Genomic DNA, 16,808 nt, shown 5'->3' on the forward strand with positions numbered 1-16,808 from the left:
AATGATCATTTAAAGCAAAAAAATGAGCCAGAGCCTCTGGATGACCTCAGTGCCCAGACATATGCTCTGAAAACAGTGAAATGGAGGCAGTCTGGGATAAAGGAGGCAGTCATGCCTGGCTGCATGCAGCATGGCACAAAGCATCACTCCACAGCTCTCACAGGGAAGAGCACTTCATAGTGGAATGAGGGGCAGGCTCAGCCACTGGGTCTTTTGGTAGACCTCAGCCTGGGTTTGGGGACTGAGCCTCACCTCTTCTCCATGCCAAATGCACTGTAGTCATATGATCGATTTCCATAAAAATTAGTCAAGATGTTTATTTTGAATTGAATGTCCAAAAGATCAGATCAAGTAACTTTTAAAAGTTGTAGCTATACAAAAGAATGCATTTCTACAGCCCAATCATGCATGCTACTACAGCTAAAATTTGCAGAAATCTCCAAAACAGGAACTTGTAAGTGTTATTTTCAATAGTGTTTAAATCCTGTTCAGAGCCTGAATCTCTTTGGCTTTGATGAAGCTTAGAGGACTGTACTCCCCAACATAATTCTGAAAATTTGGCTTACATCTAAACTCATATGATTACTTTTTAAAGTAAATCAGAACCCTATATATATATCTTCTCTTTATAATGTATAATCTCAATTTAAAATGTCCTTTGCTGAACTGGCTGTTCAAGGCCACTTTCTTCAAGGCACTGCTTGAAATAGCTAAGTTGGGTAGCTAGATTTTGATCCCTGAACTGTTAGACATCCGAAATTTTAACACCCCGAGTTTTAGTATTTCCTAAAAGTGCATTTGATTATCCAAACCCTTTAAAGCTAACATTTCTGTTTGATATAAATATTTCAAAAAGGTAGAAAGATGAATAATCATAAATATTTTATAAAGTTTAAAAGATACTCTTAATGATGTCCACCCATGAAAAGCGCATCTGTAATAATTTTCTCAATCCTAAATACATTAATAGCAACATGAAGGTATTACTTTTGACATAAATTTTGGCATACATGTGGTAAAATATCTCGTAATAAAGATTTTCTGAAAGGTTTAAATTAAAATTACCGTTCATACCATTAGTTGATTATCATGAAAAGATCTATAGTTGACTTGAGATTGCTGCTGTTTAACATGAGTTAACTCTTTATGCATTTAGTGAGTGATGATATGTAAAATTCAATTTTTTTTTTCCCCAAGGAGATACAGCTTGTGATGAAAAGTTGTAAGTTTTCATATGTTATAAGAGGAGAAAAAAATCCCAACACAATCTAATTGATCAAACCCCTATGGGTAAAGTACCCTTGTTTCAATGAATAAGTGAAACCAGGGTGATGCTGTGTCAACTAAAGCAACATCCGTAGCAGGCGGGAAGGCTGATTCTGATGCCATATGTGCTGAAGTCGGAGCCAAAACTCCCACCAGTTAACTTTAGAGGTGGGCATAACAAAATAGGTGCTTTGTAGGAGGTCAGTGTGCTTCTACATCTCTTTGTTGTTGTGAATGGAGGTTGGTTAAGCAATCTGTGCTGCAGGAGCATGGCAGCGCACATTTAATTTACTCATGATTCAGCGAAGTACCATTCAGTTATTTAGAGAACTAAATTGCTTGACAGTGCGAATGCTATGACAAATGCTTTTGCAAAGAGGAAGTACTTGAAAAAATGTTCTGCTTATGTCATATAACTGAGTTCACAGAATAGATCAGGAGTTACACCATGAAGGTGTTTTCTTGCTGAACTAGTTATAAATTTTATAGCACTATGACTTGCAACATGTGATTCATGACTTTTGGATGTTTGTGGACAATTAAATGGATTTAAATAGATTGCATTAACACATTTTATGCTACAGATTTACCTTTTCCCTTTTCCTTTCTCAAAAGTTGCTGTTTGCTGTTTTCCTGGAAAATTAAGTTTGAAGGTAAACTGCTACAGAATACCTATGAGAAATTTAAAAGGATACTCATTATCCTTAGAGTTTTTTTAGATGTCCATGAATAAAAAAAGTTTGAGAAACATTATTTTATTGCGAACTTGTTTCATTGTTGCTTATACGCGAACTTTATAAGAACGTCCAGTAGACTATCTGAAGGTGCTTCAAAGGAATGTACCTCTTGACAATTCAGTGCCTGACAGTACATAAGATACTTCTTATGTCCTTCCTTCCTTCCTTCCTTCCTTCCTTGTTTGCTGTTTTCCTGGAAAATTAAGTTTGAAGGTAAACAGATTGAATGGTAAACAGATTATTCTCAAATCTCAATTAGAAGCCAAGTAGCTGAATTATTAGTAATGAGAGTTTTCTTCCTACGTGTTCAGCTGACATTGCTTTTATTGACCTTATCATCTTTAAGCAGAAGATTTGAAAACACATGCATCAGAAGCATCCTTTTGCTCAGGTTTTGCTTTGGTACTTTTGAGATTATGATCCTCCTTGTTTTCCAGTTTGTGAAGACAAGGAAGTGTTTGTAACCTAGTGACCAGGAGACTGAGCTGTCAGTTGACCATTGGTTTGTCCTGTGTTCATTATATTGGTGCCCTTTTCCTGTTTCCCTCTTGAAAAAAAAGGTCCCTAATATTGACTGGTGACATGTATTTGATAAGAATTAAATAGTGTTATTTTGTTTCAAATCTAATACTGTAGAAAATAAAATGCAATACCATAATAAAAGAGCAATGCAAAAATTAAAAAAATGTTACAGTCTTTCTACAAATAGAGAAGGGATACATTCTCCCTGCTTTTATTTTGCATGTAAAATTTATTAATAGTTCACATTCAACATAAGTAAACTTCATGCTAAGGGGTTTTCTACGAGCTTATCCAAATCTTTTGTAAAACTCATTGCTCCATACAAAGATACTTCAAAAAAATCCCCACATGATGAAGTGTTTACCAAAGTTTCTTGTCAATGATTTGCTGCAAGCATTTGCAATTCATTACCTTCCTAGCTTTCTCAATTAATTGATTCCACATGCCCAAATCAATTGTGAAGAAATAGTCTAATTTGAACCAAAGTGAATGCCCACATGGCTTTTTTTTTTTCCTTCATTGATTTGCAGGTGTCTGTATAGGGAGTTCATCTCGACATATTGTCACTTTTGATGGGCTAAATTTTAAGCTGACTGGCAATTGCTCCTACACCTTGTTTCGAGACATGCAACATGATGTTGAAGTTCTCCTCCATGAAGGACCATGCAGAGCAACACCGAAGATGAACTGTATGGACTCCATTGAAGTCAAACATCGTGGTGTATCTGTTCAGCTCTTCAGCGACATGGCAGTAAGCTAAACACAATGAAGTGATCTGTGTGTTCTCTGCTTATGCTACAGAATTCAAGTTATGAGGACAAATTTGTTCTCTTTATCCAGTTTCTGTTCCCCTTGCAGCCTATTCTTAAGCTTCTGAGCAAATGCCTCATTTCAATTTCATGATACAATCTATGTTCACATAATGAGCCAGACACTTTTCTCTTCTTGTTCTCCCCATCGTGCTGGTGTGACGTCAAGAACATGGGATTTGGCAATGTCTCCCTGACACTTCTGCCAGAAAGGCAGGGATTATAGACAGGACATACTGCACTCTGATTCTCCTCTGTTGGCAGAGGTCCTTTACACAGGGTTATCAATTGATGCATGGGAGAGCAGCCTCTATTCTTCACAAACCTATGCATGACTGGCTTGTTGAAGAACTAGAGTTGGTTCTTACCTTGTGTGTAGGTGAACCTCAGCATTAGCTGTTTTATAGGCAGAGAAATTTTCAAATTCAGTATGACACATTTTCAGTCTCTGGGTTCCTCAGACATACAGGAGTCAGCTAGCCTGCATAGGTAATCTCTTCTGACTTGTGTGTAGCAAAATCGGATGGACCAAAATACATGCACCCAGTTCTGCATGGTGATGGACAGCCTTGACTTTCACTGAGGTTTATTGATAACCAGGGTCTGTAGGTGGCATTTTAACTTCATAGCATTAGATTGCTAGTCAGTAGATACGTGGTGCTGAAGGAATGCACTCATGGGAAAATGCTGAAAGAGTTGTTCATATAATACACAGAATGAAGGTAAATTAGTTCTGTACATTTTTAGACTCAGTAGAAAGTTTCAGCTTGCAAAATTGATTCTTATGTCCAGATTCATTTGGATCTCCAAATACTTGTGAAATCAAAATGTGTTTCAACTGTAAGAAGATCTTAACTCCTTGCTAGAATTGATGTGATGATGTTGCTTTTTTGAAAACAGGTGGCTGTTAATGGTGAAAGGGTTCACATCCCCTATTCTAGCAGTTTGTTTGAAGTCACTGTCTATGGAGCAATAATGCACGAAATCAAGTTCTCCCATCTTGGACATAATCTCACATTTACTCCAAGAAACAATGAATTTATTCTTAAACTTAATTCAAAGAGCTTTTCTTCAGGAACACAAGGGCTTTGTGGTAAGTTTGAAAACTAGTAATTTTAACAGCTTCCTACTTGGGCTTGAACTGCTATTTATGTTATTGTAATTTGTGTGACCCTGAACCTGTGAACTCTCTGGCTGAACTGTTCCCCCATTGTTGGCACATTGCTAATCTATGTAGGTTTTTCTACTACGGCCATCAATGTAACTGCTCATTGACTCCCAGTAATACCTTAGAAAGAACAGGCTAGACATCTGCCATTTTTTATTTATTTCACATTATGTTTTCAAGGAGATTTTTTTTGATGAGGGTTTAACTTCAGGTTCTCACATATACATTTATGTGAGAGACACGACTTATGCTTGCAGTGAAGGTGAAAGTTTTGTGAGGGGTACTACTACCTGGGAGAATTAATTGTATGGTATCCTCAGTGGTATAATCTATTGTATAGCTTATACCTCTGTGGCCTAACCTATACCTCCTGTAATAAGGAAATGGGAAACAAGACCCAGGGTTTTTATGCCTCTATTGATAATAGCTATAAGGAATATCATTCATTCCTCTTCCCCTTGGAATTCACTGAATGGCCCCAGCCAGTTCTGTCTGTCCCATGCCTGTTTTTTCTGGGTTTATTTTATTGCTGACTATATTCAGACTCGTTCTTTTCCTTTTACTCACCCTCCTAGGGGTGTGTGACCAGAACCACGTCAATGACTTCACATTACGTGATGGCTCTGTTACTCCTGACAGCAGTGTGTTTATTCAAGACTGGACAGTGGAAGAGCCAGGGAAGATCTGTGAAATCCGGAGAGAAGACAGATGCTCTGAGCACGCAATGAGCCACTGCCACCTTCTGCTCTCTGATCAATTTGCAGAGTGCCACATGGTTATCTCCCCCAACATGTTCTACGAGGCCTGTGCAGAAAGCAGCTGCTATGAGGATGAAGCTTGCGAGATGATAACTTCCTATGCTCACATCTGCAGGGAAAACGGGGTCTGCGTAGACTGGAGAACACCTGAGTTTTGTCGTAAGGGGTTTATGACATGTTAAAACTGATATAGGAACTGTCTAAAATGGTGATGGTGCTGACAAGGACCATGTTATCAATGTAACATTAGTTTTTGAATACCGCATAGTGGGACAGAAGTTCCATATCAAATTTCCCATATAAGTGGTATTGCAGATCTGGTAAATGGTTTGTCATCCACTAAGTTGCATATTATGGAAAAAGTTTTTCTTAGTAAACTGCTAACTAGTAAAATGCAAGGTAGTTATGCAAGGCTGGAAGGATAACCTATGAAATAAAAATACTGTGAAAGCTATGCACAGGCAAGCACAGCTATGCAACAGTGTCTGACTCTGCAGCCACTGAACCATTGTGGGGCCAGATTTGGACTGAGAGGCTGCTCTGATTCTGCCAGGTAGTTTTATCTTCAAATATAATTACTTTGGTACAGACATTTGAGGATCTGTACAAGGCAGACAGGGAAACTTACAATTTTGACTAGCGGAACTGCTCCCCAGCCTGTCACTCTTGTAGCTGCACATAGTGACACAAAATAAGACTTTTCTCTGTAGTAGTTTTGCAAATTCCCCACATTCCAATCAAAACCTAAACCTTTCAGACCATGATGGAAAAGCCAGTGTGATTTTAAGTTTCTATTGCAGTGAAAAATAAGGAAATGGCCACTCTCTGTGGTGTCTTTTCTTGCCAGCACATGCCAACTCCACTGATCAAACCAGATGTAATTTGCTTTGCAAATCCAGTTCTCCTTCTGGCTGTGTTTTGCTTGTGTTTTGTAGGTGAAGAGTTTCTGCTGTGAGAAAGCAGTATAGCAGGATGTGGGTCTTGCAAATTGCCCAGAGCTCAACAGAAGCAGGACAAGCACGCTAGCACGCTAGTGCTATGGGTTATTGCTTTGTATACCTGCTCTCCTAAATCCTTATAGACATAAGAAGTTCTGCTCTATCTTGCTGGTTTTTTTCTTTTTTTTTTTTCTTTTTTCTCCCAACAGCCCTATTATGAGGCATACCCAATGATCTGCCAAAAATGCAACATATAGTTAAGTACAAATAAATAACTCTTGAGGTGGCTTATTTTACACCTTCTGCTGTTTGTCTGCAGCGATGGTTACAGACGTTCAGATATTCACTCACAGTGTTTTTGGTTTAGTCAGGAATCTGAGATATGTGTGTATGTACGTAGGCATTTTCTTTCCCAGATAGCCCCTCATGTAGTGTCTTGATATCCCAGATGTTTTTCACATCTCCTGACTCTCCAGTTTAGTCTGTTCTTGTTGCCTTGCTTGCTTTCCCTCTTGCTGCCCAAATACTTGTCATTTCAGAATTGGAGGTCCAGAATCCTAAAGGCATGATACAGGAAGAACTCAGTAAATGAGTAAATGTTTTGGTTTTGTTCATGTTTTAAACCCAGACTGAGGGAATGATGGGGTAGGAAGTCAAGAATGTGAATTTGAATTTGGCCTGAGCCTCCAGTTAGTGTTTTAGATACCTTTTCAGGATAGGTTATTGAAGAACATATTGCTGTTGCAGACGGAGTCTTTTAAGAAACAACAGAGTCTGTTTGGAATATAGTCCTAGAAAACAGAGGGAGAATACTGCCAGCCATTTTCCAAATTTAGCGCTTCAGTAAGAATTTGTAATGTCCAAGGCTGAATGTCAATGGAGTACCTTAATAATTCTCAGCAGTTTTCAAATTCCCATCTTGTTACACAGCATATACAAAGGATAGCCAAAGAGTCGATGGTTTTAAAACTAGTTGCTTAAAGCAGTGATTAGTGTCCTAACAATAGCATCATGTTCTTCCTTTAAGTAGGTGCATGTGTACAACTGCCAAAAATAAAATTGCCAATTACAGGGACGTTATACAGATTACATTAATGACTAAATAGACAATGCAGCTTAATCACTCTACCACTACACGTTTAACAACAATGGCATGGTTGTGGAGTACCTTCCTTCACTCCCCCCACACCAGTGAATGCCTGTCATTTTTGGGGGTTTGATTTGGGTTTTTGTCATGCCATATTGTGACATCTCAAGCAGTACAGGTCCTTCCTGACTGCTGTGCCTGGATTGGTAAATATACTCACTGGAATATCTGATAAAGACAGAGCCTGTTCTCCATCTTGTGCTTATTCAGTTCCACTGCCTGAGCTTTCCTTGCTCCTTTTTGGGAGGGTGGGTGTGTTGAGTGCTATCTGGTAGACTTCCAGCTTTGTGTCAATGAATGAAAGGAAACTTTACTCCAAGGTGGGAATCCAAAGTGAGGAAGATATTTTTTTTTTTAATTTTATTTTTTCTAGACTTCACACTTAGTAGACTTGTACTGAAGCAGCCTGTAGCTTCCACTGGTAGCCATGTAACCCTGAGGAATATGAATATGCACCCCTTGAGCAGGTTCACCCTCACAGTGAATATCTGCTGAATAGGGTTTCCACTTCAATGACAGAACAAGCTTAATCTTAATGCGAAGATGATAGAGATTTCTAACAAATCACTGCATTGCTAATATTGACACGTGTTGGGATTCAGCTTTGTGTGGAGAGGAAGATTTATTCAGCTGGAAATAAGATTGTTTATATAGTGATTAGTGAATGGACTGAGATATATTCATTCTGCAGTTACAAAAAAATGGCGGCTCATGTGGAGGTGAGCAAGTCAGCTTTGAACTATGTAGCTCAAGTAACAGTAGCAGTTAGCAAATTTTGCTCAGAAAGCAGAAATACTCAGAGATAAATGACAGCAGCAGAAGTAGCAGTTGTTAATCTTCATATGCTAATGTGTCTATGAGTGCTTTTCAGCAGATCTCCTAAAGCTCATTTATGTGCAATGTGAACATGCCCTCCGAGGTACTTGCCAATACTAGCTTGCAGATGTATTAAATTTAGAGAGGTAGTTGATGCCTGCATGGTGTATGAAACAAACAGCTAGTTGGTGCTGCTCAAGGAAGCTGTGGTTCTTTAAGGAGGATGCTGGTGGCACTCAGCAGCTGCAGGGATTCCTGGAAAATATTTGCTTGGAAACAACCTTTTTCGGAGCCATGCTGGTTGTTGGAAGGTTTTGTGTTTTGTCTTTCTTTGGGTTGTTTTGCAGGCTTGGGTTAGAAAGCAAATGCATAATAGGCTGTGCCTGCTCAACTGAGGGGCAGTGACATCTGGCAGGGAGCAAGAACAAGGGTCAGGAGGAGGAGAGAGAAGCAATGGGTAGTGGAGCTACACTGAGATTGTCTGCTGCTGTTCATTTGCTGTGTAGGCAAGGCATGTTGGTGAAGACCATAACAGCTGAAGGATTTAAACCATGACTAGGAAATCAACAGTATGGGGGTGGCTTTATGACTGCCTTCAGCTGATCTGGGACAGTTTTTCTCTTCCTCTTCCATCTCCAGCCATGCATTCCTCAGAAAACTAGCTGTAACGGGGAAAATAGTGCCAGCAGGAAAGAGCAGCTGAAGTGAGGAGATTAAGGAAGAGAGGGGACTTCTCCTTTTGATGGCAGCAATGATCTAAACTGGTTTAATGTGGCCTTGAAACCATTCCCAAGAACATGGAAAAAACCCTCTTAAACATACTGCCTTGGGTAAAGAAGACTGTTAAGGGAATTTTAAGAAAACTGTGCCTGAGCAGTGAGGGGAGGTTGGCTGGCAGCCGATGAACTTTTGGCCCTGGTGCATTATTCACTCCAGCTTCATTGACACTGGGGTTTTAGCTGTCCTTTCAGCTGCACATGATAGTACAGTAAGGCAAAAGGCAAGCCAGCAGTATGTGTCCTCAGGAGCTAGCTAGATGCTAAATTTGTGCTAAATGGTACTACTGATAAGAAAGGAGTGGCATTGTTGCCTGAAAGAAGGTGTGCCTTTCTCCACATATCACAGGCTTGAAAAACATCCCTCTTCTAAATATCCGTTTAGTACTTTAACCAAGGATGCTCTATCTTGTCTGATCTGTTTAAGCCACAAATTCAAAGTGAATCTCAGTGCAAACTCTCAGTCTAGATCTTTCACTCTTAACTTGTTTGGTGGTTTATTTTATTTTGATGGACTTGTACATTCTGTAGATCCTCACAGAGGTTATTTTCTCCCAACCAGTATCTGCTGGGAATAGCTACTGTAATTTAAAGGAAAAATAAGCAGCTGAAGAAATGTCAATACTTAAATGTGCCAGATGACCCTTTGAAATGTACTATCATAGATTTACGGGAAACTTGGTTTTTTTATCTCAGCTTTTGTTTTACTATTCTCTTCCCTGTTTGAAAGGAAAGGTCATTTTCAATGGAGCCAACAAACTGAGAGTATAGTATCAATACATGATCATAGTAGCATTATACAGGCTATGAGGTAGATTTCTTTTGAAACTAATTTGGAAGAAGAATTACTCTTCTATTACTTGGTTGTCAGACTTATTTTCCCCTTTTGCTAATATCCACAGTCTTTTCATTCAGAAGCAATAGGCATTTGAGGTGAGCACTGAAATAGTCAGCGAGGAGGCTGGCTTGTCAAAATACTTGTTTCTGAGGCTGGCTGTGGGGACTCCTTCATGCCTCCTCACATTCCATAACTCTGGCAGAAGTTTCCATATAAAAAGCAAAGATACCCAAAGGTCATGTAGGACCTGGCCAGATTCCTGGAGCACAAGGGCAGCAATGTGTCTGAGGTGGCTTTTTTACGATTGCCTGGTTATCATTGTGCCAGAAGGGTGAAAAGATGGTTAGCGTGATTTTCTGGACATTGATGGATTTTATGCCAACTCTTGACACTGCTTATGCACATCTCAGTCCCATGACCTCAAGGACACAGGTGACTTCAAAACAAGGGCATTCATGTGATCTCATTTATATTTCTTTTGCAAAACATAACCACCTCATTTCTTCCTTCCTTGAAAAAAACACTGCTGTTTTACACAGGAACACAGGCTTTTTTGATAGCATATCTGGAGTCCAAAGCATGGTTCTTCACTGCATTTTTCACACACCTGGCTCCTTAATGCCAGCGAAAGAGAAGGAAGGAGAAGGGGCTATGTTACATGAAGTACATTAGAGGCTTTAGTATTGGTACTGATTCTGCTTGGGACCTGTCCAGGTTCTACAATGATGGGCATCAGTGTTAAACTCTGAAATAAATTAATCCAATTTTGTGAAGAGAAGGTTTACAAGATTTGCTTTAGGGCTAGTGGTAGATAAACAAGATGAAAGCCATTGTTCTGAGTATATTTACGACACTGGAATAAAAAAGTGAATGACATGCTACCTTAACAGTAACCGTGGATGTATTTTCACACATTCATTACAGCTGACGTGAGACCATCACAGGCAATAAGCGTGATGTAGTCACCTTGTTTACAGAACTGTTTCTGTGAATAAGTTTTTTCTGGAAAACAGTATAGTCTAGGTAGCTAGGTTTATAAGCAGGCAATTTCTCCTGTTTTACTTGGATAGACCTTTTTGTGTTTTCAGAATCCAGCCAAAGCATTTCATAACAGGATTGGACTCTCCATCAAGTTCCTGTGGCTTTTCAAGTTCCTCTACATCTGCTGAATGATGGTTATCCACACATGCAATCATGGACTGCAACACACCAGAAATAATTGGATTTAGCATGGCTTGAAACAGAAAAGGGATAATGTTAAAGGCATTTATTTTCTGTTTCCTTTGGCTATGAGGGCTGTGTGTAGACAGTTCAGCTGATGAATGCTTGCTTTCTTGGGAGCTCAGGTCTTCATTCAGTAATTTTGTTTCAGTGTTTTTTTTTTGTCAGGGGACTGAAGAAAGTTTTATAAACCTCACAGCAGTCACAAACTGGGAAATAAGAAACACGTTTCCTAATTGAAGCTGTAGAGAAAAATAAAGTAGACTTAAGGGAGTACACAGTATGGAAGCTGTGTCCATAGGTTTCTTGAATAGCTAGAGCCTTAGATTTATGCTTACTTTTAGAGATAATACCCTCAGTCTTGTGAACTCATCAGGAAAAATTTTATGCGTTGACTTAATTCAGTTAATTCAGTTACTAAGGCAATTCAGTTAATAAGGTCCAGAAATCTAGTAGGTTCAGTTTTGAAGTACCAAAATGTTCTGTTTGTTAGCTTTCTTTGGTTGCTTGGGAACACTGCCACCTATGAAGTTGTCAAAAAAATCTTTGTTCAATGCTTTAGTCTGTCCTGGATTTCTCTTAACCATGTGCTGTTACCAGTGCTTCTCTAATACTTGTGAAGGTGGTTCCAAGTTCTTATGTCTCTTGCCCAGTGTTGAAAAGAAAGTTAGGTTCATGTAAGTGTTATATCAGTATCAGGGTAAGTCTTACTTTTGCTGATCCATGTGACCTGAAAATGTGGCTTGATGATTTCTGCATGGACTGTAACTTAAACAAATGCCTTCAATCGCTTTCCACTGTGGATTTTGTTAGGTTTTTTAAAATGTACATTTACATTTTTAAATGTGTTTTCAAAGATGCTAGTGGCTGCAGAGGACAAAATATGTTCATCAGATGATGGCTTTCAAAAATGTGTGTGAACAGGATTCTAAAGAAAGTGTGAGTGGAAACATTTCTCTGCATCTCAGATCTCTTTATCTAAGTTTTTTTCTGTCTTCCTCAGCAATGAAATGTCCCACATATTTGACATATGATCACTGCCACAAAGCCTGCATAAAGCACTGTGAGAATAGTACCAAACTCAGTGTCTGCAAGGATTATCCCACAGAAGGCTGCTTCTGTCCGGACGGACAGGTGATTTTTAATGACAGCTGTGTTGACGAAGAAGTCTGCACACAATGCGTCAGTGAAGATGGCACGCACCATCAGGTAACGATATACTTAGCAGTTTACCTTTGTAAGTGGTTGGGGTTTGTACTTTTGCAAGTAAGTCTGTCTTATAAGTCTAAATGTTTTCGCCTTTGGATACTTTATTTTCTCAGTTCCTCATAACCGGCCGGCTGTCAGCCCCATGTAGCTCCCCTAGTGTGAAATTGGCTGGGACGGATATAAAATTCACAGCTGGGGCTGTACAGACCCGGAAATGCATGACAAATTTGTATGGAGGGAGGTATAGAGGGAAGAGAGGAGGGGTGGCATAAGTCAACATTTACTAAGATAAACACCTCCATTCAGTAGACTTTTACCAGTAATGACAATTTAATCACAAATCTGGAACCCTTGCTTAAAATGTGTCATATTGTCTTTGCAAAACTTACTGAAATATTTTCAGTGATTCATGTGGAGCAGTGAGACCAAGATGACCTTATGTCAAGTCACATTAGCCTACCTCCTTTTTTTTTTTTTTTTTTTTTTTTTGAGAATCATTCATTTGAGGAAATTCATCATTTTGGTTTTACTGAAAATCTGCTTTCCTCAGCTAAGTCAAGTCAGTTGTCTCTGTGGCAGAATGGGATTGGGAAGAGCTACAGATGCTGGGTGCTGGACTGCAGTGAAACTGTTGATTTCCCTTTCAGCATCACACAGTGGGTGCACAAGCTCCTCCCTACGTCCCCTGTTCCAAGTAGCAGGGATTGTTCCTCTTCACCCCCAGCTACTCAACTCTGGGAGTTTTCACCTAAGTCAGCCAGTCCTCTTAAATCTGCAGTTTTGTTATGGGGCTTTAAGAAAAAGGGGCTTTAATTTCAGTATTTTATGGGCTTCAGATTCTTAATGAGATATTTGGGTGGTCTTATCATCCTCACCAAACCTGCTGTCAAAGACATAATAATTTTTGTAACATAGATCTTCTCTAAATAACGGAAGTCTCTGTGTGTATGTGCATAGTCTATTCTTTAAGTAAAAACATAGATTTAAAAAAGTAAATGAATGTATTCTACTCTGAATAACTTCATTTTACATCCAAAAATTTAGACTCGCTTTTCATTCCACAAGAAATGGGATATAAATGTTTACAGTTAAACTGAAAGGAAGCAAAGACTATTTGTGTCCGACATATCTCTTTTAAATACTGTTTGCATTGATTAGCATAATGACAAAAGCATCACATTTAACAGAGCGAACACCTTTCTTTAGATGACACGGTATCAGCGAGCAATCCACCTGACTTAGTGAAGCACGTGTTCAGGTGCTGCTTTTGCCAGTGCAAACATCGTACCGATTGCAGGTCTGCACCGGGAGTCCCGCGTGGGTCAGTGCAGCCTTGTCCTCACACAGGACAGGTCCACGCAGGTCCAAGAATCTCGCTTTGCCCTGGCTTGTGCCTTAGTGTGTGTCTTAGTGCTGCCTGTGGGTACTGTCAAAGCATAGTGCACTGGAAAAATATTCACTAAATACCATTTTGAGGGTTTCCTACAGATGGGCAAGGGGCCGGTACAGAAGCCTAACAGCATTAAGCCCCCTCCTCAAGTGTACATATCCTATGGATTTTGGCAGTGAGAGGGAAGACATAGAGAAAGTGTGTTCTTTCATTCCACAACTGCATTATCACAATGATGTTTTTCAAAACAAAAGGTTAGAGTTTTCTGAAGGATTGAGCATGTGGACCTTGTCTGAGCTTTAATTTAAGGTTACAGTATCTCCATACATATGGCCACATTTTTTCCTTTGTGTTCTGTTTTGGATCTTTGTTTTAAATACTGTATCACTGGATTTGTGTAGTGCTTATAGAGTTGGTAAAATGGGAGAAAAAAACCCCCAAACCGTAATTTTTGCGGTAAAAGGAATAGACAAACCTCTTATTTCTCTTGAAGGAAAAAATACCTTGCAATGTATATAATCACTGCTCTAAACACAGATCAGTTGTGCACAACTCTCGGTAAGCCTGAGAACTCTACTTATTATATTATGATTCTATATGAAATGGTTATTGCAAATGCAGATTAAAGCCTAGGTTCTGTGTGCCTTAAATCCCCGAATCCTCAGCCAATGCAGTGCATTTTCCATTTAAATAATTGTTTCAAGCCCTCATGGAGAAAAGCTCAGCACACATCCTGGGAATAATGTCTACGTGATATCTACTTGTTTCTGCAGAAGTTCGAAATTCATGAGTTGTCACATGCCCCTTCATGGGGTTTTAACTCTGAAAACCTCTAGTCTGTACCCCAATGGCAAGGCTTAGATGCAGCTGCTGTGTTGATGGGGAGGTGGAGGGCAGGGGAGGATCAGCTCACGCAGCCGTTTCGTGTCTCCACCGCTGCAGGATTAGCTGTGTGAGCAATACAACAGGCAGTGCAACTGGTGGTGGGTTATGATATCCTTAACCCCCTTCTTTCCTTCTGGTGTTCATTCCTCTGTTGCTTTCTACCCCGGGTAGTGCTTGGCCTTATGGGATTCTTGATACCAACGCCCATATGGAGCTCTACTAATGCCATGCTATCTCTTGTCATTTCTTCTGGTATTAGAAAGAGACCCCTCCTTATGCTGAAGAAAAACTGACAGAAAATTGAGGCTGCTTGAAAATGTTAGAGTAAATGTTGTGATTTTCTTTCTGTGTGTCTTGAAATGTCCACATGCTTTTCACATCACCACCTGCAAATGTAGCCATTCTCTATCAGCTGCCTTCTCAGGACTTTTTAACCCTGAGGCCATTGAATGCTCTGGCAGAAGGCTCTGAGTTGTTTTCCCAAGCCCTGAGATAATGTTCTTTACTAGCAGTACATTGATGCAAGCTTTCTTTGACTAAAAGAGATTTCTTATGGATTAACCGACCCTATGCGATTTGGATTCTAATCTTTGGTAAACCTGTGGTTGGCTTGTTCTAGCATGCCTGCCATGCTGTTAACCTTTGAAAGTAAAATACCACTTTTACTGTGTTTTCAGACTCCTGTGACAGCTTAAAGTACTTAGGTATCTCCGGGTGCAGGTGGCAGTATGCTTTGATATTTCCTTCCTTTCTTCTTATTACTAAATATCTCAGCAGACTGTAGTTTTTAAACAGCACTCCAGAGTTTTCTGGATGACACCTTTTCCCCTTGTGGTATCCTAACCTACTCTACATGTTCTCACCCAGAACCTGGATCGATTGTGCAAATTAACGTTATTGTCCCATAGTGCATCATTTCACTCTTACCTACCTATTCACATGGGTTTTAAATGTAGGTAGCTCTTTACAGGTAACTACATCTTTAAAATAAATTATTTCCCTCTCTCTCAAGAGAGAAAGCAGTGCTTGAATAATGATATACTTTACTGGCAATTTCTGAATGTGCTTAATAGCTTCAGGTAATCACTGCAGTGATGGTTTCAGGTTTGGGCTTGCTATAGTGCTTTTCCAGTCTGCAGTCCACTGGGAAATCAAGTGATGACACCCCATATATTCTTAAAAAAAATGCACTGTTTATTTCTCTGTGTTTAAGTACTACTAATTTGGGAAAGCAGCCACTTCTATGTATTTCCCAAATTATCTTTGTTTCCCTTATTACCACTGAACATCCAGTTATGGTATGTAGTTGCATGAGTCCACTCACAATAGCCTGTGATTTCATTTCTAACATCTGAACAGTTTTCATGCTTAAAACAATAGTAATTCCTCATCCCATTCATGCATTCTTTACATCTTTTGCTAAATTGGTACACTACGGTCGTTTCAGAATTATGTATCTCCTTAGGTTCTTACTGTTAACAGAGCAACCAACCAATCCTGCACATAGTCTTCTGGTTTTCCAAATTAATGTTGCTCAAACTCACCCACTCTCATCACCAACATGCCAGTGACCAGAGTACTTAATTTCTTTCTAACAATCTGTTGTGTTTTTTTTTCGTGCAGCACATGGAAACATGGATTCCCGCCAATGAGCCTTGCAAGATCTGCACGTGTCTTGATAACAAGAAAGTAAACTGCACTGTCCAACCTTGCCCTACTGCCAAATGTAAATTGTTTTAGTTCTAAGTATGATTGGACTTGAATAGATGTTTTTGTTACCTAGTTTTCTAGTTCTTATCCAAAGTTGTTTTATGGATGTTTTCTTCTTACTCCAGCTGTTCAGTGTGGTCCTTGTGAAGTCCCTCGTCTGCGCAGGGACCCCATCCAGTGCTGCCCCGAGTACGAGTGTGGTAGGTTCTCATAAACTGTTGGAGTCTTCCTGGTACATATTTTTACCAAATGTTTCAAAGAGATACAATCTGTGTTTTTATTTAATGCAATACTCTGGTTTTTAAACCACTGGATGATTGTACAATCATCTATGTGGAAAAATAAACAACTCCTGAGGATGTGAATCTCCATTCACTTCAAACTTGACTTTGCCCCTCTTTCTGTATGAGATGAAGAAGGGAACGGAGCAATTTGTTTTTGTCTAAATGACACTAGAATAGTCTTTTTTCAAGTATCTATTTTTGCATGGTCTATATTTGCACATTAAATATAACATTAGAACCTTAATCCTCATAACCCAAACTTGAACTGTTCTCTAAGCTATTTTGAAAACAAAATCTGACCTGCTGAAAAGACAGAAATGGAAAGCTGGAAGTT

General features: G+C 39.4%; 1 protein-coding gene across 1 annotated transcript in view; it reads left to right on the forward strand.

The window, feature by feature from the left end:
- VWF (von Willebrand factor) overlaps positions 1-16,808 on the forward strand; it is a gene marked incomplete at both ends in the record, with an annotated part of 112,785 nt that overhangs the window by 76,856 nt on the left and 19,121 nt on the right. Inside the window, 6 exons of the mRNA XM_010283982.1 lie at positions 3,056-3,276; positions 4,235-4,427; positions 5,078-5,419; positions 12,000-12,205; positions 16,104-16,206; positions 16,316-16,390. Of these exons, the coding sequence (XP_010282284.1) occupies positions 3,056-3,276; positions 4,235-4,427; positions 5,078-5,419; positions 12,000-12,205; positions 16,104-16,206; positions 16,316-16,390 (1,140 nt within the window). The remainder of the gene's footprint in view (positions 1-3,055; positions 3,277-4,234; positions 4,428-5,077; positions 5,420-11,999; positions 12,206-16,103; positions 16,207-16,315; positions 16,391-16,808) is intronic.

The sequence above is a fragment of the Phaethon lepturus genome, unplaced genomic scaffold (genome assembly GCF_000687285.1).
Source record: "Phaethon lepturus isolate BGI_N335 unplaced genomic scaffold, ASM68728v1 scaffold5453, whole genome shotgun sequence".
Classification (NCBI taxonomy): Eukaryota; Metazoa; Chordata; class Aves; order Phaethontiformes; family Phaethontidae; genus Phaethon; species Phaethon lepturus.